We start from the raw sequence: 26,014 nt of genomic DNA, 5'->3' as shown, positions 1-26,014 counted from the left end.
TTTAACAGCCAAAGGGCAGGATTCAGATGATGTGCTTAGCAAACAATTTCTGTTTTGCTTAGTCAAAGAAGTCAAGCAAGCGAGAAAAGATGGTGTGCTTCAGTGAGCCAAGGTTCACCAGATGCTAGCTTACTGTTTCAAGGGAGCTATTATTTGGCTCTAAGGGTCTGGAGGAGTTGTATCATGTACTTTGATAATCTCTTGTAGCTGCATGAGAGACCTGAGCATTGGCAGCCACAAGAGCCCACTGCAAGTTCTACCCTTTCTGTAGGTGGGTGTGATATCATGACACAAGTACAGAAAAGGTGGGCCTTATGTCGCAATGGCCCAATGTTGTTTTCTTCACTCTATCCCTTGTTTCTCATGGAGGTCACTGAATTGTGAATGAACAGGAATTGAGTGACATGTCCCACTCCTCCGCTGACGGCCGGGTCAGGGAAATCCGAATCAGGCGTGCCTCTGCAGATCTGCCAAAGTCCTAGCAAAGTTCTCAAGGCAGGCAGGAGACCAGAAAGTGACTTCAGCAAGATAAGGTAGACTTTGCCTGACTCAGAGAATGCCAGAAAGCAGATCCTTTATATAGGCCATGGGGTGTGGCTCCATGACTCAGCACTTATCCAGGCCTGCCCCTCCCTTCCTTCTGTTGCCGCCGCCTATCAATTCTCCTGAAGCGAGGGTCACTCCAGTCTGCAGCTGTTGGTAATTGACCTTCCTCAGGCTCACATGCTGTGGGGGAGGGGGAGGGGTCTAGTTGCTCTGTTTGCCTGGGCATGGAGCCAGAGCTGGGGGCTGGAGGCACTTCTTCCTCCTCGGCCTGTCTGGGCATGGAGCCAGGGCTGGGGCCGGAAGGCATGCTAGGACATTCCTCAGGGTTCGGAAGCAGATAAGATGGGCCCGGCTGCGGGGAAAGCGGACGAGGCACAACATTGAGTTCTGCTTTTTTCTCTCTGCCTATCTCTGTCCCATATCCAAAAGACGTTTTGCATCTCTCCCTGTGAAAAGATTTTTAACGTTTTCCAATTCTATTTTTTAATGATTTTCTACATTTCATTTATGTACCCTGTTTCCCCCAAAATAAGACATCCCCTGATAATAAGCCCAATCAGGCTTTTTAGCGCATGGCAATGAGGCCAAGCGCTTATTTCAGGGTTCAGAAAAATATAAGACAGGGTCTTATTTTCAGGGAAACATGGTAGCTGTTGATTACATATATTTCATATATAACTTGGTTTGACCTTGTTTTAATTTCATGGGATTTGGTTTCTTTTTATGTGTCTTTTGCTATCAGAGTGAATAGATATAGGTGGCAACCACTGAACAACCATTTGTTTAGTGACTGTTCAAAATCACAGTGGCACAGAAAAAGTGAATTATAATTGGTCCTTGCATTTAAGACTGTCCCAGCCTCCTCATGGACACATAATCAAAATTAGGACACTTGGCAACTGACATGCATTTATGATGGTTGTGTGTCTTGGGGTCACGTGATCACCATTTGTGACTTTCCTAACCAGCTTCTGACAAGGAAGTCAAAGGAGAAAGCCAAATTCACTTAATAACCATGTGATTCACTGAACCACTATGGCAATATGCTTAACAACCGCAGCAAAAAGGTTGTAAAATTGGGTGCAATTCATTTATCAACTGCCTCACTTAACAACAGAAGTTCCGGTCCCAATTTTGATTGTAAGTCTGATACCTGTTATCACGAAAATGTGTCTGCCTTAAAATATGAGAAATATCTTGAGTGCCTGGGGCTGAATCACATTATATAAGGAAGAATAAAAGAGCATGTCTGTTCTGTTTCCCTTCCCCCAATACTCCCAGCAAAGAGTCCGTCAGAGGCCTTCCTTTTTTTTTCCTTTTATTTACATAGATACATGTCCTGGCCACGTCTACCCACGGGCCTGCCAAGTTTCTGGAGATAACGAGGAAATTATAGATAAGGCCAGAATTACTCACGAATATATTCTTCCCTCCATGAAATAGTTAGCTCGCGCCAAATTCATTGCTTTGTCCGAGACAAAAAACCAGGAAGTCCCGCCTCCTATTTATAGTCTCTGCAGATGTCACTGCATGACAATTATGACTTGGCTTTGTCCCAACTCTTCCGCTGCTGCGCACGTCGATCAAGCCTTCGTAATCTTGCGTCCCTCCAAAACTGTTCTTGGGGCGTTGCCAAATCAGAAGAAGGCCGGGAGAATCAGGCGTGCCGGCCCCTCCCTTTGAGTGGGTGCCAGGGAGGGAGAGGGCTCAAGAGAAACAGGGCTTGCCAGGTCTTCTCCCTCATTTTCTGAATCATCCGAGTCCAGGAGTCTGGGTCCAGGAACCTGGGTCACAACACTATCCCTCACCGCAGGGCCCTTCCCCCGGGGCTGACGATCGGGATGCGGTCGGGCTGGGTTCTGCTCATGGAAGGCCTGCACCAGGTCAGGGGCATGAACGTCGGAGGCATCTACCCAGGAGAAATCAGTCCCGTATCCCTTCCACGCGATCAAATATTGGAAACGACCCTTTAGCCAGCGAGAGTCTCGTACGCTGTGGACTTCAGATTCCTCTGACCCGTCCTCGGCGACAGTGACGGGTGCTGTTGGGCACCGAAGGGGACTCGGTGTGGCCTCAGGAACCAGAAGGGACCGGTGAAAACGGGTGGATCCGCATGGATCGTGGCAGGGTCAGTCGGTAGGCTACCGGGTTGATGACTGCCTCGACAGGAACGGGCCGATGAATCGGTGGTCCAACTTCTTTACCGGCGGTCGGACGGGAGGTGTTTGGTGGAGAGCCACACCGGTCTCCAACTGCCAGCGGGGCGTTGCCCATCGGGAGCGGTCAGCGGACCGTTGTAGTCCTCCTTTGCCCGATTCAGCTGCTGGCGTACCAACTGTTGGACCGCATGCAATTCCGTCAGGAAGGTCTGCGTTCGGGAACAGGAGAGTCCGGTGGTGCCAGAGGAAGAGCGCGGATGGTACCCACATTGGCAAAGAACGGGTCATCTGAGTAGAGGTGTGCTGAGAGTTGTTAAAAGCAAACTCCGCCAGAGATAGGTAGTCGGCCCAGTTGTCCTGTTGCTGGTTGATGAAGCAACGGAGATACTGTTCCAGTATACCGATGACCTTCTCTGTACCCCCGTCGGTCTCCGGATGGTGCGATGACGACAGACATACCTGCACCTCCAACGCGCCATCAGGCTCTTCCAGAAGCGGGCTGTGAACTGAACTCCAGCGGTCCGAAACCACCCTGTCCGGTAGACCATGGAGGCGGAAGATGTGCTGCAGAAAGAGGCGGGCCGTTTTGCGGCTGTGGGCAGTCCGCGGCATGGGATGAAGTGTGCCATCTTGGTGAGCATGTCCACCACCACCAGCACCGTGGTGAACCCAGAGGACGGCGGCAGGTCTGTCAGGAAATCCATAGAGATCGCCCCCCAGGGTCTGTCGGGTGTCGGCAAGGGTTGGAGGAGCCGGGAGGGCCCCCGTGGCGGGGTTGGCTTGCCGGCACGTCGCAGGATGTCACGTGAGGCATGTATATCATGCCGCACTCGGGGCCACCAAAAGGTCCGTGTCACCAGGTGGAGGGTCTTGAAGAACCCAAAATGTCCTGCTGCAGGGTTGTCGTGGCACTGGGTCATGACGAGGGCTCGGAGTGGTCCTGTGGGTACATATAATCGCCCCCGAAACTTGAGTAAGTCCTCCTCCAAGGTCCAAGGAGACGTGGGGCCCACCTCCGCTCTCCTTTGCTGCGACCAGGCGTCCTGGCGCTGCGCCTCGCACCTGGGCCCGCAAGTCCACTGGCCCCCGTGCTGCGGCCAAGGCTTCTGCCGGCAGCACTGTCCGTGGAGGAAGGGGGTCCTTGGCGCAGAGGTACTCTGGCTTGCGGGACAGGGCATCCGCCCTCCGGTTGTGACCGCTGGGAATGTAGGTCACGCGGAAGTTGAACCGGGCAAAAAACAACGACCACCGGATCTGCCGCTGGTTTAACTTCCGAGCTGTGGTGAGGTGCTCGAGATTCCGATGGTCCGTTCGGACCTCCACCTGATGTCGGGCCCCCTCCAGATGGTGTCGCCAAGCCTCGAATGCAGCCTTGATAGCCAGCAACTCTTTTTCCCAGATAGTGTAGTTGCGCTCGGAAGGGTTGAGTTTCCGGGAGTAGTAAGCGCAGGGAAAAAGTGTGCCACCATTCGTCGGAGCCTGTAGCAGCACCGCTCCCAGAGCCACATTGGACGCGTCCGTTTCCACCACAAAAGGCCGGAGCGGGTCGGGATGCCTCAGGACGGGTTCCGTGACGAAGGCTTTCTTGAGGGCTGTGAATGCTTCTTGCTGCGGGGGACCCCACCGGAATGCAACCTTCTTCCTGAGGAGCTGGGTAAGTGGAGCTGTCAGTGTGGCGAAGCCCGGGATGAAGGTCCGGTAGTAGTTGGCGAAGCCCAGTAGGCGCTGAACATCCTTCACCCGACGAGGGGCTTCCCAGCTACACAAAGCTTCTACTTTACATGGGTCCATGGCTATGCCCTCGGGCGAGATGATATGCCCGAGGAATTCTATGGAAGTCCGGAAGAAGACGCATTTCTCCAGCCGCATTGAGTTGTTGCTCCATAGCGTTGCAGAACCAGACTGGCGTGTCGAAGGTGGCTTTCCTGGACCGGGAGTAAATCAGGATGTCGTCGAGGTAGATAACCACGAACCGATCCAACATGTCTCGGAACACGTCGTTCATGAAGTGCTGAAAACGGCGGAGCATTGGTCAACCCAAATGGCATGACAGTGTATTCGTAGTGTCCGTATCGGGTGCGAATGCCGTCTTCCATTCGTCTCCTTCTCGTATCCGCACCAGGTTGTAGGCCCCGGAGATCGAGCTTGGTGAAGATCGTGGCCTCCGCAACCTTTCCAGTAGCTCCGGGATGAGCGGCAGGGGTAGCGATTCCGCACCGTAATGGCGTTTAGCCGGCGGTAATCACAGCATAGGCGCAAGTCCCCTGTCTTCTTCTTCACAAAGAGGACCGGGGCCGAGAGAGGGACTTTGAAGGCGGATGAACCCTCGGGCCAGGTTTTGTCCAGGAAGTCCCTGAGGCGGCCAACTCGGGCTCCGACATGGAATACAGGCGTCCCACAGGCAGTGGTGCGTTGGGCAGAAGGTCCACGGGCAATCGTGGGGCCGATGCGGGTAGTCGGTCCGCCTCCTTCTCGCTGAACACGCCGGGCGAAGTCCGTCAGCTCAGGAGGCAAGGTGATGGCAGCGGTGGGGCGTTCTGGCCGGCACAGGTGTGGCGGATGTGATCGACGCACTGCAGACTCGGGAAAGAGATGGCGTTCGCGACCAGGCCACCTGAGGATCGTGGGTCCGCCAGGCCAACCAAGGACCAAGGGAAAATGAAGGTCCGCCGTGACATAAAACTGGATCGCCTCCTCATGGTCCCCAATAGCCAGGCGCAAAGGCTGGGTGGCGAATTTAATGGGGCCGGACACCAGTTCTCGTCCATCAATTGTCTCTACCGCATCGGAGGGTCCACGGAACCACGGGACCGCAAACTGGGTCACAAAGGCCTGGTCCATAAAGTTTGTTGTGGCCCTGAGTCCACCAGCGCATGCGCCTGGAGCCCGTCCGACTGGTTCCCCAACCATATCCGTGTGTCCAGAATCAGATGCCGAGGGGCCCAGAGTCTACTTCCATAGCGTCCAGTGGGGCTTATGCGTGCCCGACCTAGGGTTTCCCGAGGTCGGGCCTGCTCCGCTTCGATTGGTCACGCTGTGATTCGGGGACTGGCGTGCGTGCCACCGCTTTCTGGGGCAAGAAGCGGCGGTGGCGGGCTCCCACAGTACAGGCACAATCCCCTTGGCGCCTCGGTTCCGCTCCTGGGCTGTTAGGCGAGGTCTGGCGCTCCCAACTCCATGGGCTCTTCCGCAGTGGTTACAAAACGTGGGCGACCCTGGGTGCTGGTGGTGCAGGAAGTGGGGTGCAGATGTCGACGGAGGGTCCCGGGGTGCGACGGGACGGTCGCCGTTGCAGACGGGCATCGAGGCATAGACAAAGGGCACCAAGTTGTCGAGGGTCCGCGCGCCCACGCTGGCCAGCTCGTCTTGCATTTCCCCTGAGAGTCCCTCCTGGAACGCGGCCACCAGCGCTGCATCATTCCAGTCAGAGTCCTGGCACAAAAGACGAAATTCGGCGATGTACTCCTGCAGGGGGCGTTTCCCTTGACGGAGTTCCTTAAGGCGCCTGGTTGCCGTCAGCATTCGAACGGGGTCCTCATACATGGTGCGTAGGTGCTGCCAACAACGGTGTTGGCCCGCCAGCGGGGGGCTGTCCTGGAGCAAGAGGGGCGTGGCCCATCGAGCAGCCGAGCCGGAAAGAAGGTTAATCACGAAGGCCACCTTAGCCCGGTCGTCTGGGAAATCCTCTGGCCTCATAGCCATGTAGAGCTGGCACTGTCCCAAGAAGGTCGGGAACATCTCAGGCTGCCCAGAAAACTTATCCGCACGGTTATCGGGCACTTGCGACGAGGAGGAGGTGGGAGGATGGGGGGCTGCAGGCACATTCCTGGCAGCAAGTTGGCCTGCCAAGTGAGCCACTTGCTGCTGGAGCTGTTGATTAGCCGCTGTAGCTTCTCTAACTGCTGCTGTACCTGCTGCTGATCCATCTTTGGTGGAAGATGTTTTAGTCAGGTCTTGGACAAAATGTTCTGTTTCCCTTCCCCCAATACTCCCAGCAAAGAGTCCGTCAGAGGCCTTCCTTTTTTCCTTTTATTTACATAGATACATGTCCTGGCCACGTCTACCCACGGGCCTGCCAAGTTTCTGGAGATAACGAGGAAATTATAGATAAGGCCAGAATTACTCACGAATATATTCTTCCCTCCATGAAATAGTTAGCTCGCGCCAAATTCATTGCTTTGTCCGAGACAAAAAACCAGGAAGTCCCTGAGGCGGCCAACTCGGGCTCCGACATGGAATACAGGCGTCCCACAGGCAGTGGTGCGTTGGGCAGAAGGTCCACGGGCAATCGTGGGGCCGATGCGGGTAGTCGGTCCGCCTCCTTCTCGCTGAACACGTCGGGCGAAGTCCGTCAGCTCAGGAGGCAAGGTGATGGCAGCGGTGGGGCGTTCTGGCGGCACAGGTGTGGCGGATGTGATCGACGCACTGCAGACTCGGGAAAGAGATGGCGTTCGCGACCAGGCCACCTGAGGATCGTGGGTCCGGCCAGGCCAACCCAAGGACCAAGGGAAAATGAAGGTCCGCCGTGACATAAAACTGGGTCGCCTCCTCATGGTCCCCAATAGCCAGGCGCAAAGGCTGGGTGGCGAATTTAATGGGGCCGGACACCAGTTCTCGTCCATCAATTGTCTCTACCCGCATCGGAGGGTCCACGGAACCACGGGACCGCAAACTGGGTCACAAAGGCCTGGTCCATAAAGTTTGTTGTGGCCCTGAGTCCACCAGCGCATGCGCCTGGAGCCCGTCCGACTGGTTCCCCAACCATATCCGTGTGTCCAGAATCAGATGCCGAGGGGCCCAGAGTCTACTTCCATAGCGTCCAGTGGGGGCTTAATGCGTGCCCGACCTAGGGTTTCCCGAGGTCGGGCCTGCTCCGCTTCGATTGGTCACGCTGTGATTCGGGGACTGGCGTCGTGCCCGCCGCTTTCTGGGGCAAGAAGCGGCGAAGTGGCGGGCTCCCACAGTACAGGCACAATCCCCTTGGCGCCTCCGGTTCCGCTCCTGGGCTGTTAGGCGAGGTCTGGCCGCTCCCAACTCCATGGGCTCTTCCGCAGTGGTTACAAAACGTGGGGCGACCCTGGGTGCTGGTGGTGCAGGAAGTGGGGGTGCAGATGTCGACGGAGGGTCCCGGGGGGTGCGACGGGACGGTCGCCGTTGCAGACGGGCATCGAGGCATAGACAAAGGGGCACCAAGTTGTCGAGGGTCCGCGGCGCCTCCACGCGGGCCAGCTCGTCTTGCAATTCCTCTGAGAGTCCCTCCTGGAACGCGTCCACCAGCGCTGCATCATTCCAGTCAGAGTCCTGGCACAAAAGACGAAATTCGGCGATGTACTCCTGCAGGGGGCGTTTCCCTTGACGGAGTTCCTTAAGGCGCCTGGTTGCCGTCAGCATTGACGGGTCCTCATACATGGTGCGAGGTGCTGCCAAAAACGCTGTTGGTCCGCCAGCAGGGGGCTGTCCTGGAGCAAGAGGGGCGTGGCCCATCGAGCAGCCGAGCCGGAAAGAAGGTTAATCACGAAGGCCACCTTAGCCCGGTCGTCTGGGAAATCCTCTGGCCTCATAGCCATGTAGAGCTGGCACTGTCCCAAGAAGGTCGGGAACATCTCAGGCTGCCCAGAAATCTTACCCGGCCCGGTTACGGGCCCCTTGCGAGGGGGAGGGGGAGGGGGAGGATGGGGGGGGGCTGCAGGCACATTCCTGGCAGCAAGTTGGCCTGCCAAGTGAGCCACTTGCTGCTGGAGCTGTTGATTAGCCGCGTGTAGCTGCTCTAACTGCTGCTGTACCTGCTGCTGATCCATCTTTGGTGGAAGATGTTTTAGTCAGGTCTTGGACAAAATGTTCTGTTTCCTTCCCCAATACTCCCAGCAAAGAGTCCGTCAGAGGCCTTCCTTTTTTCCTTTTATTTACATAGATACATGTCCTGGCCACGTCTACCCACGGGCCTGCCAAGTTTCTGGAGATAACGAGGAAATTATAGATAAGGCCAGAATTACTCACGAATATATTCTTCCCTCCATGAAATAGTTAGCTCGCGCCAAATTCATTGCTTTGTCCGAGACAAAAAACCAGGAAGTCCCGCCTCCTATTTATAGTCTCTGCAGATGTCACTGCATGACAATTATGACTTGGCTTTGTCCCAACTCTTCCGCTGCTGCGCACGTCGATCAAGCCTTCGTAATCTTGCGTCCCTCCAAAACTGTTCTTGGGGCGTTGCCAAATCAGAAGAAGGCCCGGGAGAATCAGGCCGTGCCGGCCCCTCCCTTTGAGTGGGTGCCAGGGAGGGAGAGGGCTCAAGAGAAACAGGGCTTGCCAGGTCTTCTCCCTCATTTTCTGAATCATCCGAGTCCAGGAGTCTGGGTCCAGGAACCTGGGTCACAACAATGTCACTTTGAGGAGCAGTGAGTGGAAAAGTATGTGCCAGACAGCTTTATGATCACTTTATCTTGACATTATGTTCAGATCATCAGTTTGTCAGTTCACTTATATAAGCTGAAGTACTGAAACATGTTGGTTGTATGCAAGCTGTTATACAACCTGAGTTTGTGAAACACATTGCATCGCCATTCGAATAATTCTTTCATGAACATAACTGATATGTGTGGTGACTTGAGGTAATCCAGATTTATCGTTTAATATGGAGGTCCAACGTTAGGACACATTGGTAGCAAAGCAACTGAATTTGTTTCGTCATATATTAGCTGAGATATTGAGCAGATTCAAGTTGATATTCTTATTTTCTCCAGCAATGCACATATGAAAATACTGTTCTGAAATTACTCTCATCTGAAAGCCAAAATAGCACACAGAATCCAGTTAGGCTACAGTATGTAAATAACTTCTGAATTCTGCTTGCATTCAAAATATGATTGCTGATCTTTTGGAGTGCGACATTTGTCACTTTTTGGTGCTTTTTTTCTATAATACTTTTCTTCCTTCAGAATATTTAACTAATAACCCCCACCCCCACCCCAAGATGGGTGTTGAATAACAGGGTTTGATTCAGGGGTGAAATCCAGCAGGTTCTGACAGCTTCTGGAGAACCAGTAGCAGAAATTTTGGGTAGTTTGGAGAACCAGCAAATACCACCTCTGGCTGGCCCCAGAGTGGGGTGGGAATGGAGATTTTGTAGTATACTTCCCCTGCCACGCCCATCAAGCCACACCACGTCCACCAAACCATGCCCAAAGAACTGGTAGTAAAAAAAATTGAATGTCACCACTGGTTTGATTCAACGTTAGTAAGACTTGGTGATACCTACCTGTCCTATGAGATGAGGTAGGAGATGTGTGTAGCAGGTCCCCTTGGCGAAAGAATGCCAATTAGAGAGATTCAGGAGGAAGGTCTTTTCTACTGTTGTCCCTTCCCCTGGAAACAACATCCCCCCCCCAGAAATCAGACTTGGCCCAACCCTACTGGCCTTTCACAAAATATTAAAACTTCACTTTGCAATCAAGCATGGAGCCTTGATAGTGTGAGTCAGCCCATTTCACTTGGTTTTTTATTGACTGTGAGGGGTTCTGTTATACTTGATTACTATTTTATGCTGTGTAATATTTTTGTTTTTAATAGTTGGTTGTGCTTTTATTCAGATTTTATTTTGTTTTAATTGTGAGCTATCCAGAGTCATGTATAAACAGATGGATAGCCACATACATTTATTAAGTAACTAATAAATTTAAAAAATCATTATGATTTAAGAACAAAGATAGTTCTCAGTAACTTCATTTGAGAATTACAATTAGTTTACAAGAAAAATCACAATCTGATCTGGTTCTGGAGTTTAGATGGGTTTTGATGGATGGGTCCCTGTTCTACATGTCAATTATAAATTATGCAGTAGCAGTAGCATCTAGTGCAGAATTGTTGTGATATATTGGAGAAAAATGCTTAACACCAGAAAATGATTGCCCTGAAGCTAGCGGTTGCTCCAAAATGCTAGATGCTGTATTTCCCCTTAAATACTGTACATAGTATGGATGTTTTCTCCATTTTAAGTTTTGAAACAAATTTAGTAGCATTCCAAAAACCTACCAAACATATCTGACCAGAGACCTCACCTGGGCAAATTAAATATCTTAGATACTAAAAGAAATAAAATAATTCACAAAGCATTTTCAGAAACAATGTTCTGTCTCAGGACACTTTCTAAAAAATTACTACTTTCTGATTAGAGAAGTTGTAGGTTTGACTTCTGTCTTAAACATTGGAAAACATGAGTTCATACTGCTCTAGGGGATGGTATGTTTTCTATATGTGGTCCTTTGAGCCTAGGATGATTTTACCTGCAGAATGCTGAACTAGAAAGCAGGTGTCTAGAGAGCATTGTAATAACTACAAGCCCAGGTTTTTTTCTGCTTCTACTGTGAATGTTCCCTGTGTTTTTGTGGCTCTCCAGCTATTAATCTGGTATGGGAAAAAAAGCTTTACCTGCTATTGAATATGAGCGTTTTACTTGTGAATCTGATTGAAATGACTGGAATATTATCCAAAGGAGACAACTGAGCATTTGTACAGCATCTCAGGAATTTCTTCAGATTTTACTTAGGGATGTTGAAGATAAGAAGAATGTTGAACATGCTAGTAAAATACCCTTGATTATTCGTTCTTAAGCTTTTGCCCAGCAAAATATCTATTGCCATAGATTCTCAACAGGCTAGCTCTGCTCTGACCTCTAGAAAATTGGCAAGAACATGTTTATTCCAGGAAAGGCTAAAGAAATTTGTTTTAAAATTTTGTGTCAGTGGCTAAGATGCTGAGCTTGTCGATTGAAAGGTCGGCAGTTCAGCAGTTCGAATCCCTAATGCTGTGTAACGGGGTGAGCTCCCATCAGCTGGATCGGGCAAACCGGCAGCGGTAGCAGAAGGCTCCGCCCACCTGCCCGGATGTCTGCGCAGAAGCGTTGTGCGCACGAGCACACGTGTGTCCATGAGCAAACTAGTACTGACAGGATTTGAAACCCACTACTGGTGAGCTCCCGTTACTTGTCCCAGCTTCTGCCAACCCAGCAGTTCAAAAACACATTAAAAAAATGCAAGTAGAAAAATAGGGACTACCTTTGGTGGGAAGGTAACAGCATTCCGTGAGTCTTTGGCATTGAGTCATGCCGACCACATGACCACAGAGACGTCTTTTGACAGCGCTGGCTCTTCGGCTTTGAAACGGAGATGAGCCATCTCCTAGAGTCGGGAATGACTAGCACATATGTGCGAGGGAAACCTTTACCTTTTATAAGTCCCAATATTAATTAACATCTGATTTGAATTTTTTTTCTTCTGCTTAAAATCTTTAGTCCTGTCTACTGTCCAGTTTCTAAAATCATCACTTAACTTTGTTCTGACTTGCAATTATCAGGATAACCAAATTAGTCTGCTTCCCACAAGGTTATTTTTATAGTTAATTCCAAAATCTTACAGTAAAAGTCAATACAGTATTTCAAATTTATCTGGACTCTTAATCTATTTATATCCTTCTTAGACAAAAACCTATTTAGCTTTTTGCTGCTTATTTCAAATTCTATAAGTTCTTAAGCTTGTAATTTTTTTTAAAATTCAAGTTGAACGTAAATTCACTCAAGACAGGTTTTCAAACCTGTCCTAAGGTTTCTAATAGGTTTAGAATAATCAATCTCCGAAAGTCTCAAATCCATGGAATAGTATTACCTGTAGTCTCCTCACGAGGAGCAGCCATCCAAAGCCCAAGTGAGACACTTCCTATCTATCCAATCCCCATCGAAGAGTTCCAAGGAACTTGTCTACTCACAGGTTCCTTAGTCTTTCTCATAGTCACCAGTTTGCCATACTTGTGCCAAAAGTCTCTATTACTGATTTTTTTTAAGTATGACATGCTATGTTTTAAAGAAATCTGATTTGCAGAACAAGAGATATCAAAATGGGAATGGCAATTTAGAATGAATTGTATACATGTTTTTGTTTTGAGATTACTAGGATGGTTAGCGTGCAGCAACTTCTACTAATAAACAGAATACAAAATCCACAAAAAAGATCCCATCAGATGGGTTATGGCAGGGGTGTCAAACTCAAAGCCCACAGGCGAGATCTGGCCCAGGGATGCTTAGATCTGGCCCACAGGGTTGTCCTGGAAACAGCGAAGGATCAGCCCAGGGTGCCTCTGCCAGCTACAACGGTCTCCTGCAGCCCTCTGCCAGTGAAAACGGAGCTGGGGGGGGGGGGCTGCACACGTCCATTAGGCTCCGTTTTACTGGCAGAGGACTAGCAAAACAAACTAAAAACAAAAGGAGAAATATTTCCCCTTTTGCATTTGAGCATCCAAGAAGGGACATGAAAGGAGAAAGGGAAAGAGGAAAGACAAAGAAAAAGATGGGAAGATGGGAAGAGAGCAAGGAAGAAAAAAGAAGGAAAGAGGGGAAGGAAGATGAAAGGACAATGGAAGAGGGAAGGAAAAGGAAGGAAGGAGGGAGGGGATTATAATGAGAGGGAGGGAGGGTCTGAGGGAAGTCCTGCTTTAGCATTTGGCCACCACAGGTGCCCCTGACACAAGTGATGTTGAGCTGGCCATGTCCCCTGGCCGCACATACGACACCCCCCGCCCCGAGGTCAAACTCAACCCTGATGCAGCCCTCAATGAAATCAAGTTTGACACCCCTGGGTTACGGGATCACATTAAGTGTAATAAAAAAAGGATCTTGTCCTCTTGTTCTCATATAATTTGTTCTGCGTGATGCTATAGGTGCGTGTTCTCTTAGTTTTTAAAATTGGATGTTTTCAGGGTAGGAAAATAATAACAGTAAAATGTAATATTGCTTTTTTCAATGTTCAGTACTTCATGCAATCAATGCATTTGGCATCTGTATTTGAAACATGCCTCTGAATCTTACAATGATTCAGTTTTGAAAGACTTTTGTTAAATGTAAATTTGTATTAAATGAATTGTGACTACCTGTCTTTCAAACAATTCTAGACATTGGTGTTATAGTATGAAAACATAACATGAAGCTAATGGAATAATCAGTAAAAGCATAGAACAACTATGGAAACCCCTTTTTAATGTAGGAAAGACAACGATGGTGCCAATGCTATCAGAATTTAAAGAGAAAGGAATTGATAAAGATAAAATGATTTACTGTCCACCTGATAATCTATTTGGAAGATGTTTAATATCTTTGTAATTTAGTTTACTCATTTTCCACTTTGGAAAGATTTTCCAGTCAAGAACAATTTAGAATTGATATTCCTGAGCTGTAAAAATTGCATTTCCAAGGCTCCTGTAGAGAATGATCCCATTGTTTGTATTGTAGTATAAAAATATTGAACAATTATATAAAAACACATGATCTATTACTTTAAAAAAAAATCAGAAGCAAGTTCCGTGGAGTTCATGAAAACTTACTCCAGTACACAATTATTCTCTTAAATTCAGTGGTGAAATCTAATTTTTTTACTACCGGTTCTGTGGGCCTGGCTTGGTGGGCATGGTGTGGCTTGGTGAGCATGATTTGGTGGGCGTGGCAGGGGAAGGATACTACTTCTGAGGGAAGGATACTCCATTCTCTCCCTACTCCTGGGGCCAGCCAGAGGTGGTATTTGCCAGTTCTCTGAACTACTCAAAATTTCTGCTACCCGTTCTCCAGAACCTGCTGGATTTCACCCCTGCTTAAATTGCTTAATGTCCTCCTATTAAGCAAATTGTTTGCATCTAAAGTCCATGGGTTTAGGGCTGGAGGATCAATTTGCTTTTACACTTCTGGATTGAGTGGGGTCAGATTGCTCATTATCTTATCAGGTTACCAGTTTAAATAGAAAGAAAGGCTATATATCCTTCTTAGGACAAGGTGCTTGTCACTTGTTCTATTTATCCATGCAAAGATTTACGACTTAACAATTTTCATAGAAAGCCAGCTATGACTTTAGCAAGCAGCCTATTTAGGTATTCTCTAAAATTCCCCCGAATATCCTTTTAACTATTTTAAAATAAATAAATGGGGAATAAATTAAGAAAGACCCACGGTGCTTTCTTTCTCTCCTATAAAATTCAATAGAGTAGCAACCTGAAAATCAAATGCAACTTCCAAATACCTTTATTTCTGGGAGAGAGAGAGAGAAGAGAGAGACTGCTGAGTCACCATAGGAAATCTGTTGCACAGGATGAGCAAATATCACTCTGAGCCAAGCACATTATTTTGTGTCTGACTATGGCAAAGATATTTTCCCTTCAGTTTCCCCTCCCTTCTTGATTTTCTTACATCAAAGTTATTTAAATAGAGATGTTTTATTCCAGCTAAAGAGGTTGCCAATTCACCTCTCTTACTTAGATTAAAACATTTATGGCAAGCAATTTCTTTCTTCCAACTGAGAATGACCACGGCAATGGCAGGCTTAGATTGAACTACGCACGTGCTAGTTTTGCCTTTTGAAGCAATTTATTCAATTCATGCAAAGCAGTTAAAGCACCTTTTTCGGAAGAGCACAAAAATGACAGGAAAATGAGGCATCATTAGTTGCGTTCAGGTTGTTCAGCGTGTGTTTGTGTGCAGACCCTTTTCTGGTTCACATTCCTTTTCTTTTTCTTGGCAAAGAATTGCTACTGACATTGGCAGTAATATGTCATTTTGGTAATGGCTTGGCCATTTTGTGCCAGGACGATGTGTGTGTTTCTGGAAAGACGCTTGTAGTTTAAAGCAGCCCACGGCAAAATGCTAAATAATGTGCATCTGACATTGTGCTTTGAGCTACATTAGCATTAACTATTGCACTATATAAAATGTTAAAAATACTTTTTTTTTCAATAGCAACCTGAATTAACTGAGGTCACTAAAATAGAAATAATATTTAATTTGTTCTTCTTAAATAAACGCAGTGTGCCATTTTTGCCTGAGTTTCTAAGGAACTCCTGCATTAAATTGTCATCAATGTTTCTTTTACATCCTCTATTTTGCTAAGCATCATATGCTGGACATCTAACAATAAAATACAGATAAAATTATTAGGGGTGCTTTCACAGGAAGTTTTTATAATTGCCCCCATCTCATTCATGAAATCATAGCTTATATTGCCAACTATCAGGGTGTTTTGATCAGTGGTGGGTTGTCCCCGGTTCACACTTGTTCTATAGAACCAGTATTAAAGGTAAGTAGAACCTACCCCTGGTTTTGATGGCTTGTAAAAAAGGATTATGAACCCTGGTCAGTTTTCTATCCTGTTTTCAATTTCTCAATTTTTTTAATCTCAATGAAATTTCTATTAAGAAAAAACCCCTGGAATTACTGTATTGGATTTTAGATAGTTAGCATTAGGTGATCTCTAGCTGTAAATACTAAATATTATAATTAGGACATAAAATCCTACTTTAAAAAATCCCGGTCAAATTCAACAGATTAATATTAGGCACCAGGTCAGCGAATGCTGAAAGCCTATCTGAAATATATTTGCCTGCAGAGGAAGGGCATCCAAGATGGAGCCTCCAAAACATGGGAAAAGCTTGCTAAATGTGAGCCTGCATGTGACTCGCTACAGAAAAGATACCACCACCCTCTTTGTAGAACTTAAATGTGGTATTTTAAGTATAGTAGAGTGAGACCATATTGTACAAAGCAAAGCTGGCTGAGGAACTCTGGGAGTTGAAGTCCACAAGTCTTAAAGGGACCAAGGTTGGAGACCCCTACTGTAAAATACAAGCCAATAACCACAGAAGTTGCTGGAATAAGGTATGCTTGTGTTTTCGGCACTAATTCAAGCCAATAATTGATGGCAACATTATACTACCTTAAATTTCCCAATGTTTCTGAAAGAGAGATCTCCATAGAGCACATTGTATTAAATTAAATGGGATGAAGGTAAGGCATATATCACTATGACCAGGTTTGATATCTCCTGGCATAGGAATGGTAGCCTTTGCTACACAGATTCATTCCTGAGTAATTTTGGAGCCTTAGGATACAGGTTCAGAGTTGAATGCTGGAGGATATCCTCTTTCTAAATATGAGACTTCAGAGGTTATGTAAGCCCATCTAACATAGGTTAAGTCCTTGTTCTATGATTTAATTGAGTAGGAACACCTTTGTCCTCTCTTGAGTTATGCTTCAATTGGGAGAACCCTTTTGTCCACATCTACTCCATTACTGTGATCTACCCTGCAGAAAACTCTCCATGTTCAGGTTGAAAAAACATGAGCCTTAAAAGCAAGATGGAATTCTGAAGGAAACCATGGACCAGCAGCCACTATGGCAAATAAATTTTCCTTGTATCATTTTCTGAATTTGTCCTCTTAAAATAATTGGAAGCAATGGATAATAGTGTAGTGACTTAATTAGTCTTGAACACAGAGCTCTTGGATGACTTTAGGCCTTTCATTCATTCTCAGTCCAAACTCCTTCACTATATTAGATGAAATTAGGGAAGAGAAGAGGCCCTGTAAGCCCTTTGAACTCTCTCTAAGAAAGGGTGAAATGTAAATGAATATGTGTACCCAGCACTTCTTTGAAAGTGAATACCTAAAATCATGTACATTTGAAAAGATGGGAATGGGGTGTAAGAAAGTATTCAAAAGTATACACATTATATTGCTATGCTTATTATTTGTGTGAATTGACATCATGTTCCCAGTTGAATGCAAATGTTTTGCGCCCATTCTGAATAGTGAGATATTTCTTGGGGGAAAAAGGTGTGAAACTGAAGGCTAAACAAATATTAAATAATTGTACACCTTCATTTATTCTAAGAATGAAGGCAATGCCTTTCTACATTTCAAAACTGTGTGACTTAGTGATTTATATTTTACTGAAGTACGTATCATTAAGTGTTGTACCTTATGATTTTTGATGAACGTATCTTTTCTTTTATGTACACTGAGAGCATATTCACCAAGACAAATTCCTTGTGTGTCCAATCACACTTGGCCAATAAAAAATTCTATTCTATTCTATTCTATTCTATTCTATTCTATTCTATTCTATTCTACTGTATAAAACAGTTTCTGCCCTAGCTATTAATGCCTCAAACTACCCAAACGATCTAAAAATATATGAAAAACAAGCCAAATTAAAACCAACCAAAGAAATCATGAAAACTGATGCTGTAATGTATAATCAGAAATAGAAATGCCAAATCGATGTACCTTAAATCTTGTATCTGTTTTTTTAATTAATTATGTGTAAAACTCTAACCTCTGGATTTTTTGTTTTTATATCCAGAGTGATGATTCTAGGTTTCATATTCAGAGTAATATTTTGGTATGATCCCAGAAATAAAACCAATGAATTTTGAGTATTTCTAAGATCTTTTGAAATTGATTGAATCTGTCAGAAAGAGAGTTGGCTATGGAAGCAATTAAACAAAAGGTGGATTACTTACGTAATGAGAAGATAATTATTCATAAATAGTTTTATTGTATCTAATGTGTAAAATTGAGCCAAGAAGACAGTCCACATCATCTTAAATTCATGATTTGTGTGACGTGAATGTCCAGTTTCAGAGAGATTTGCTACTAGCACAGTTTTGGTTTGGGTATGTATAAGCATCTTATTATCTCATTTTACCACAGTGATATACTGTATACGGCTTCCTGATTTTATCTCAGCATATTGTCTTATTATTCTAGACTGTCATGTATGTCCTACCACAGTTAAGAATTTGCTTTAAAATGTTTAAGACTCCATCTTGTTTAGTTTTAATGTATCAGTCTCTATGTCCTTTAAAATGTCACATCCATATTTGTGTTCTTCATTGACGTACCTGTTTTCTTTTATTTCAATTTATTTTCCATGTTCCCCTTTGTTCATCTCACTCAACTTCAGAAGTAATAAGGAATTACATATGCAACAGGCCTAGGAAAGTTAATTTATATTGTAATTCTCTAATCAGCAGATATTAACAGTGCTAATATAACAAAGATGCTTATTGTAAGATTTCTAAACAATTTACTGTGGTTCGTCCCTTTGCATTGTTTAAATAAACCACTATATTATTTTAGCAATGCAGTTACAGTATATAAATGCTGATATGGATTGTATGTGGACTTAGGACATATGTGTCTTTTATTCTTCTCCTGTATTTCCTATTACTTATTTGGCAGAAAGTGTAGATACCACTACTTGCATTAGCAATTATCTGTGTCTGAAACATCATTTGAAATTACCATAAGTTGCAAACAGAGTACGGTGATGGTTCTTTTCTTTCTGTTGCATTCCTTGGGAAAGCAAGTTTTATTGAACCTTGTCTTTTGCGTAGCAATAGAGCCCCGTGCGTTCGTCAGATAGGCTTTGATATTTTTAAGAATGGGAGACAATAATAAAAATGAAAATGTTTTGATTGAAAGTTAGACCAGCCTCTTGGGAACACCGTCCTAGATGACCTTGGCTGATCTTGGAAAGTTAAGCAGGATCTGTGCTGGTAAATAATTGGATGGGAGACAATAGGAAATCCCAAAGCTGTAGTGTAGGTTGGGAAGTCAAAAAACATTCCAGAAGAAAGTGATAACAATCCATTCATGTATTGCTATCAAGCAAAATTCATGAAGAAGCCAATAAAGTCACCAGAAGACAAACTTGACTTAAAAGACACTTTATAATTGGCATTTGTATAATTGGACAGTTACTGGGTGGACAGAAAATAATGCCCTGGAACTCTGCTGTAACACATCCCAGTATGCTTAGAGCCAGATTAAATTTCTAATGTGACTAGTAGAAGAAAAGTTTCAAACTATGTTTAAAACAGACTTCACAAACATAATGTCATTTTTAGCATGTGTTGGAGTAGAGTTACATCTGAACGGCTCTGGTGGAAGTTGCTGTAAAGCAACATAGTTGGTGAAAGTGGGGGGGGAAGTCTCTGTTTTGGCATTTTGTTCCAGAATTGCCATCCAGGATGGCTTCATTCATTTGAATATTTATGCTCTTCATCAGGGGTGGGGTCTACTTACCTTTACTACCGGTTCGCAATGGGATCGTGCATGTGTGCTCGCTTCGCTCGTGCGCGCACGCTTGCTTCTGCACAGAAGCTTCTTCATGATGTCGGGATTGGTGGGTGGAGCCTCCCCCCAGTTTTACTACCAGTTCGCAACACCCAGTCTGAACCAGGGGCAACCCACCACTGCTCTTGATGGAAACTGCAAAGTGCAATCATTTTATGGAAATGCCAGCCTGCAGGCGAATATCTAGAACAGTGTAGAACCACGCACTCTGGTTTCAAGGAAATTTCTAGGTGTGTGTTGTGTCTGCGCCCCCCGAGCCGGGCCTCCTGCCAGAAAGTGACTTAGAAAGTGAGGGGGAAGGGCTGTCAGGACTTACTTGGGAACACCGGCTTCCCTGGCTCAGCTCCAGGAGCTAGAGGCAGGCCAGGTGGAAAAGGTAATGAGGCCTTCGTCCCCTGACTCTTTCCCCCCCAGGCCACACCTCCAGACCTAGCTGATGGCAATCAGGCCTGGCTGGACCCTAGGTTTCGTAGGCAGGAGAGGCAGGAACAACAGAAGCAGGGGTGGGGCAGGCCTAGGAAGTGCTGAGTCATGGAGCCACACCCCACAGGATATAAAGGCAGCAAGAGCTGCTGTGCCTCTTTGTAGCAGGCAAATTAACTGCTTAACTAAGAGCTGAAGTACTGTTTGTTCCTGGGTGATCATCAGCATCAAGGGAGATAACAGAGACACTTTGGCAGACGCTCGCTAGTTTGTTGCCAGAGCTGATAATGCCGGCTAATTAAGCCATTGCTCGGACGGAGGCGAGGGGGGACAGAACAGTGTGGATTTATTTGTGTAAAACTTACACTTTTACAGTAATGAAGCTTATATTTCTTACGTTTCTTGGTTTTGTCACATGTGCTAGGTTTCTCCTATTAAGAATGAAAAGGTTGTTAATGTTTTTCAAGGGAATGCGAAATAGCTTTACTGCCTTCTATCTTCCTCATCCTTCAGGTACCATCAGAAAAAATCCTCCGAGCTGGAAAGGTATTACGGAATACTATCCTCTCCCGTGCTCCTCACATGATAAGAGACCGGAAGTACCACCTGAAGACCTACAGGTATCATGAGGGAAATATGATATTCATTTTTTTTTGCTTGAGTATCATCTTGTGATTTTTAATAATATTTTTGGGTCCTCTCAGGTTTTCAAATATTGGAATTATTGGCAATATTGTAGATCTCAAAATATGCTTTAGCCATTTGAAACCTGTGGCTTACAGCACATTGAATTCTGGGCTGTTTGAAGATTTAATGCTACAAACATCATTCAGGCATCTTGAGTCAAAGAAGACTGACTCTGAAGTGCCACCTGTGTGTACTTTCTTAAACCAAGTAGACTTATCTTTAAATTGGGCCTTCAAACTTGGCCTCAAATGACAATTCTAATTACCAAGGCAGGATGTCCAGCCAGAATTGCTAATGGCTGGAGATAATGGGAACTAATGTCTAACAATATGTGGAAGGGCACCAGTTCCCGAGTTGTTATTGGGAGAGTCATTTTAACTTGGTGGGCTTACTTTTGAATAGACACAATGTAGAGTTGCATTGTCAGTATTTTGTGTATATTTTCATATAGACTGCAATGTAAAACACATGCATTGTACATATTAACTTTCAACAGGCAATATTTTTACTGTATGTTGTGTATTTGAGCAACTATGCATATATAACATTATTCTTTTATGGATCCTGCTGGTGGCAGCAGTGCCTTGCTAAAAAGTTTGTTTTTGGCAGAATAAGAACTAAACACAGATTTCTATCCTTTCTTCTACTAAAACTAGCTTCCTCAGAGCACTGAAAAACTGAATTAAATATTAGTTGGGTTCCTTTTTCTACTTTGGAGAGTAAATAAATTGTCAGTTATTAATTGTCAGAGGTTTTTTTAAAAAAAAAATAGAATCAAGGTACACAATCTAGATTTTGTTTAATCAACCTTTCATTCAACATGTGAACTATCATCATGTTCCAGTCTGGCTTTCGGCCCGGGTACAGTACGGAGACGGCTTTGGTCGCGTTGGTGGATGATCTCTGGAGGGCCAGGGATAAGGGTTACTCCTCTGCCCTGGTCCTATTAGACCTCTCAGCGGCTTTCGATACCATCGACCATGGTATCTTGCTGTGCCAGTTAGAGGGGTTGGGAGTGGGAGGCACCGTTTATCGGTGATTCTCCTCCTACCTCTCTGACCGGACGCAGACGGTGTTGACAGGGGGGCAGAGATCGACTCCGAGGCGCCTCATATGTGGGGTGCCGCAGGGATCGATTCTCTCGCCTCTCCTGTTCAACATCTACATGAAGCCACTGGGTGAGATCATCAGTGGTTTTGGGGTGAGATACCAATAAAAATCAAATAAATAAAAAAAAACTGTACGCTGATGACACGCAGCTATACTTTTCCACCCCAGGCCACCCCAACGAAGCTATCGAAGTACTGTCCCGGTGTCTGGAAGCCGTACGGGTCTGGATGGGGAGGAACAGGTTCAAACTTAATCCCTCCAAGACGGAGTGGCTGTGGATGCCGGCACCCCGGTACAGTCAGCTGCAGCCGCGGCTGTCTGTTGGGGGTGAGTCATTGGCCCCAATGGAGAGGGTGCACAGCTTGGCCGTGCTCCTGGATGGGCGGTTGTCTTTCGAAGACCATTTGGCAGCCGTCTCCAGGAGAGCTTTTTATCAGGTTCGCCTGATCCGCCAGTTGCGCCCCTTCCTGGACCGGGATGCCCTATGCACGGTCACTCATGCTCTCGTTACCTCTCGTCTGGACTATTGCAATGCTCTCTACATGGGGCTCCCCTTGAGGAGCACCCGGAGACTCCAGTTAGTCCAGAATGCGGCTGCGCGGGTTATTGAGGGAGCAGTTTGGAGCTCCCATGTAACACCTATCCTGCGCAGACTGCACTGGCTGCCTGTTGTCTTCCGGGTGCGCTTCAAGGTGTTAGTTACTACCTTTAAAGCGCTTCATGGCTTAGGACCGGGATACCTACGGGACCGTCTACTGCCAACGTCTATCTCCCAACGACCGGTGCGCTCTCACAGAGAGGGGCTCCTCAGGGTGCCGTCAGCCAAGCAATGTCGGCTGGCGGCCCCCAGGGGGAGGGCCTTCTCTGTGGGGGCTCTTACCCTATGGAACGAGCTTCCCCCTTGGCTCCGACAAATACCTGACCTGATTTTATGGGTTTTAAATTTTTTGTAAATTTTAGAGGGTAATATTTTATCTATAGGTAGCCATATCAAATAGGTTTTTTAAGGGTTGTTTTTAGTTTTGTATTGTTGTTTTCTTTCTGTATTTTATTCTTAGCTGTACACCGCCCTGAGTCCTTCGGGAGAAGGGCGGTCTATAAATAAAAATATTCTATTCTATTCTATTCTATCTGAATAGCAGACTGGAAATGACTGGTCATCAGGCATTATGTGTTGTATTCTCTATTCCTGCATTTTTTTTATAAGCTCATGCAACGTATCAGTCACATTCTCTCTCTAAAATGTTTTCCAATTTTAAAAATAAGTGAGCCATCGCCTTTATTTGATAATTAATGGCTATATCAAAATTGCTGAACAAATTCAGTGTCTTTCCAAGAGATTACACATAATCTTTGATTTATGATCATTCATTTAGTGACTTTTTAAAGTTACAACAGCACTAAAAGGTAATAGAAAACAGAATAATAAGAGTTGAAAGAGACCTTGGATGTCTTCTAGTCCAAGCCCATCTTCATGCAGGAAACCCTATACCATTTCAGACAAGTGATTGTCCAGTCTCTTCTTAAAATCCTCCAATGTTGGATCACCTACAACTTCTAAGGGGCAAGTCATTCCACTGATTAATTGCTTTAACTGTCGGGAAATGACTAATGACTGGTTCTCACACTTACAACCGTCACAGTGTCCCTGCAATCATATGATCATGATTTGCTACCTTCCCAGGAGGCCTTCAACAAACAAAGTCAGTGGAGGAAGCTAGATTTGCTTTAACAACCATGTGATTTCCTTAACAACCATGCATGGCAAAAACGATCATAAAATCGGGCAAGGTTACGTGATGGCTCACTTAACAGTTGCATTGCTTAGTAATGGAAGTTCCAGTCCCAATGTGGTCGGAAGTCAAGGACTACCTGTAATGAAGCTTGCAGAAAGCTTTCAGTCTTATTTTAATTTTGGGGTATGTTTTCATAAATTGAAGTACAGGCTTCGGTTGCCATGTCATTTCAGCAATGTCAACATATTCTTATTTTCTTTGTCTCTCTCACTGAAATGGTAAATTACATGTGATGAGGCTATTGTCTGAGAAACAAGATGATTATATTTGCATTGTTAAATAAGCTTGCTTTCCCTATACATAGCAATGAATCACAATCCTTTTGAAACAGTGTCAGGTTTGGTTTAAGTAAACAAAACCTCTAGTTTCCTGGGACAACGGATGTTTATAAATAGAAAAGTTGTTATTCCTTAGAAGTTATATTAACCAGATTTTTGTGTTACATTTTTCTGAAAGGAGCCTAGAATATTAACAAGATATTCTAATATATTTGTACCATATATCATGGTTATCATTTATGTTTTAAATCAAAACTTTACTGCCCAACCAAGGCCAGGTGAAGTTCCCTTCGCCATAGTTTTTAATGCATCTCCTTGAACTTCTCAACAACTTTTAGAACCTTAATTAAGTTAAAATAAAAACAAATGCTTTTTTTTTTTTTATAAATCCAATCACCGGTATCCAGGGGATGTGGGTGGTAGTGGTCAAAAAGGCAAAATAGTGGTTGTGGCAGCACGATTAAAGCTCCACCCTTTTTTTAATCTGCACTGAAGTTGTATTCACAAAGGGGTGGGCTTCAATTATATTGCCGTGACTTTCAATTTTTTTTATCTTAATAATAATAATAATAATAATAATAATAATAATAATAATAATAATAATAATAATAATAATAATAATAATAATAATAATAATAATAATTTAATTTTTATACCGCCCTTCTCCTGAAGGACTCAGGGCGGTGAACAGGCAAATAAAATAATACGATACATTTCAATAAAAATACTATTTAAAAAACTTATTCCAATAGCCTAAATTTAAAATACAATACAAAATATAAAATAAACCCCAATAAAATCCATATTTAAAAAACCCTATTAAGCCAGTCCTGCTCGAAAGAATAGATATGTTTTAAGCTCATGCGAAAGGTCCGGAGGTCTGGAAGTTGTCGAAGTCCTGGGGGAAGCTCATTCCAGAGGGTAGGTGCCCCCACAGAGAAGGCTCTCCCCCTGGGGGTCGCCAGCCTGCACTGTTTGGCTGACGGCACCCTGAGGAGGCCCCTCTCTATGGGAGCGTACCGGCCGGTGGGAGGCATGTGGTAACAGAAGGCGGTCCCGAAGATATCCCGGTCCTATGCCATGGAGCGCTTTAAAGGTGGTAACCAACACCTTGAAGTGCACTCGGAAAACCACAGGAAGCCAGTGCAGCCTGCGCAGGATCGGTGTTATATGGGAGCCACAAGTGGCTCCCTCTATCACCCGCGCGGATGCATTCTGAAATAACTGAAGTCTCTGGGTGCACCTCAAGGGGAGCCCCATGTAGAGAGCGTTACAGTAGTCCAGGCGAGAAGTGACGAGGGCGTGAGTGACCGTGCATAAGGCATCCCGGTCTAGAAAGGGGCGCAACTGGCGGACCAGGCGAACCTGGTAAAAAGCTCTTCTGGAGACGGTCGCCAAATGATCTTCAAAAGACAACCGTCCATCCAGGAGAACCCCCAAATTGCGCACCCTCTCCATTGGGGCCAATGATTCGCCTCCAACAGTCAGCTGCGGTTGCAGCTGACTGTACCGGGATGCCAGCATCCACAGCCACTCAGTCTTGGAGGGGTTGAGTTTGAGCCTGTTTCTCCCCATCCAGACCCGTACAGCCTCCACACACCGAGACAACACTTCAACAGCTACATTGGGGTGGTCAGGGGTGGAAATGTACAGCTGGGTGTCATCCGCGTACAGTTGATAACTCACCCCAAAACCACTGATGACCTCGCCCAGCGGCTTCATGTAGATGTTGAACAGGAGAGGCGAGAGAACCGACCCCTGTGGCACCCCACAAAGGAGGCGCCTCGAGGTCAACCTCTGCCCCCCTGCCAACACCGTCTGCGATCGGTCGGAGAGATAGGATGAGAACCACCGAAACACGGTGCCTCCCACACCCAATCCCTCCAACCGCCGCAGCAGGATACCATGGTCGATGGTATCAAAAGCCGCTGAGAGATCAAGGAGAACCAGGGCAGAGGAATAACCTCTATCCCGGGCCCTCCAGAGGTCATCCACCAATGCGACCAATGCTGTCTCCATGCTGTACCCGGGTCGGAAACCGGACTGGAACGGGTCTAGATAGACAGATTCA

The 26,014-nt window shown here is 45.7% G+C and overlaps 1 protein-coding gene across 2 annotated transcripts in view; it reads left to right on the top strand.

The window, feature by feature from the left end:
• RAPGEF4 (Rap guanine nucleotide exchange factor 4) overlaps nt 1–26,014 on the top strand; it is a 151,520-nt gene that overhangs the window by 67,715 nt on the left and 57,791 nt on the right. For both annotated transcript variants that reach the window (XM_058190484.1, XM_058190475.1), the window contains exon 4: nt 20,586–20,692. In XM_058190484.1, the coding sequence (XP_058046467.1) occupies nt 20,586–20,692 (107 nt within the window). The remainder of the gene's footprint in view (nt 1–20,585; nt 20,693–26,014) is intronic.

This window comes from Ahaetulla prasina, chromosome 1 (genome assembly GCF_028640845.1).
Source record: "Ahaetulla prasina isolate Xishuangbanna chromosome 1, ASM2864084v1, whole genome shotgun sequence".
In the NCBI taxonomy this organism is placed as follows: domain Eukaryota; kingdom Metazoa; phylum Chordata; class Lepidosauria; order Squamata; family Colubridae; genus Ahaetulla; species Ahaetulla prasina.
This window is presented reverse-complemented; position numbering and strand designations above follow the sequence as displayed.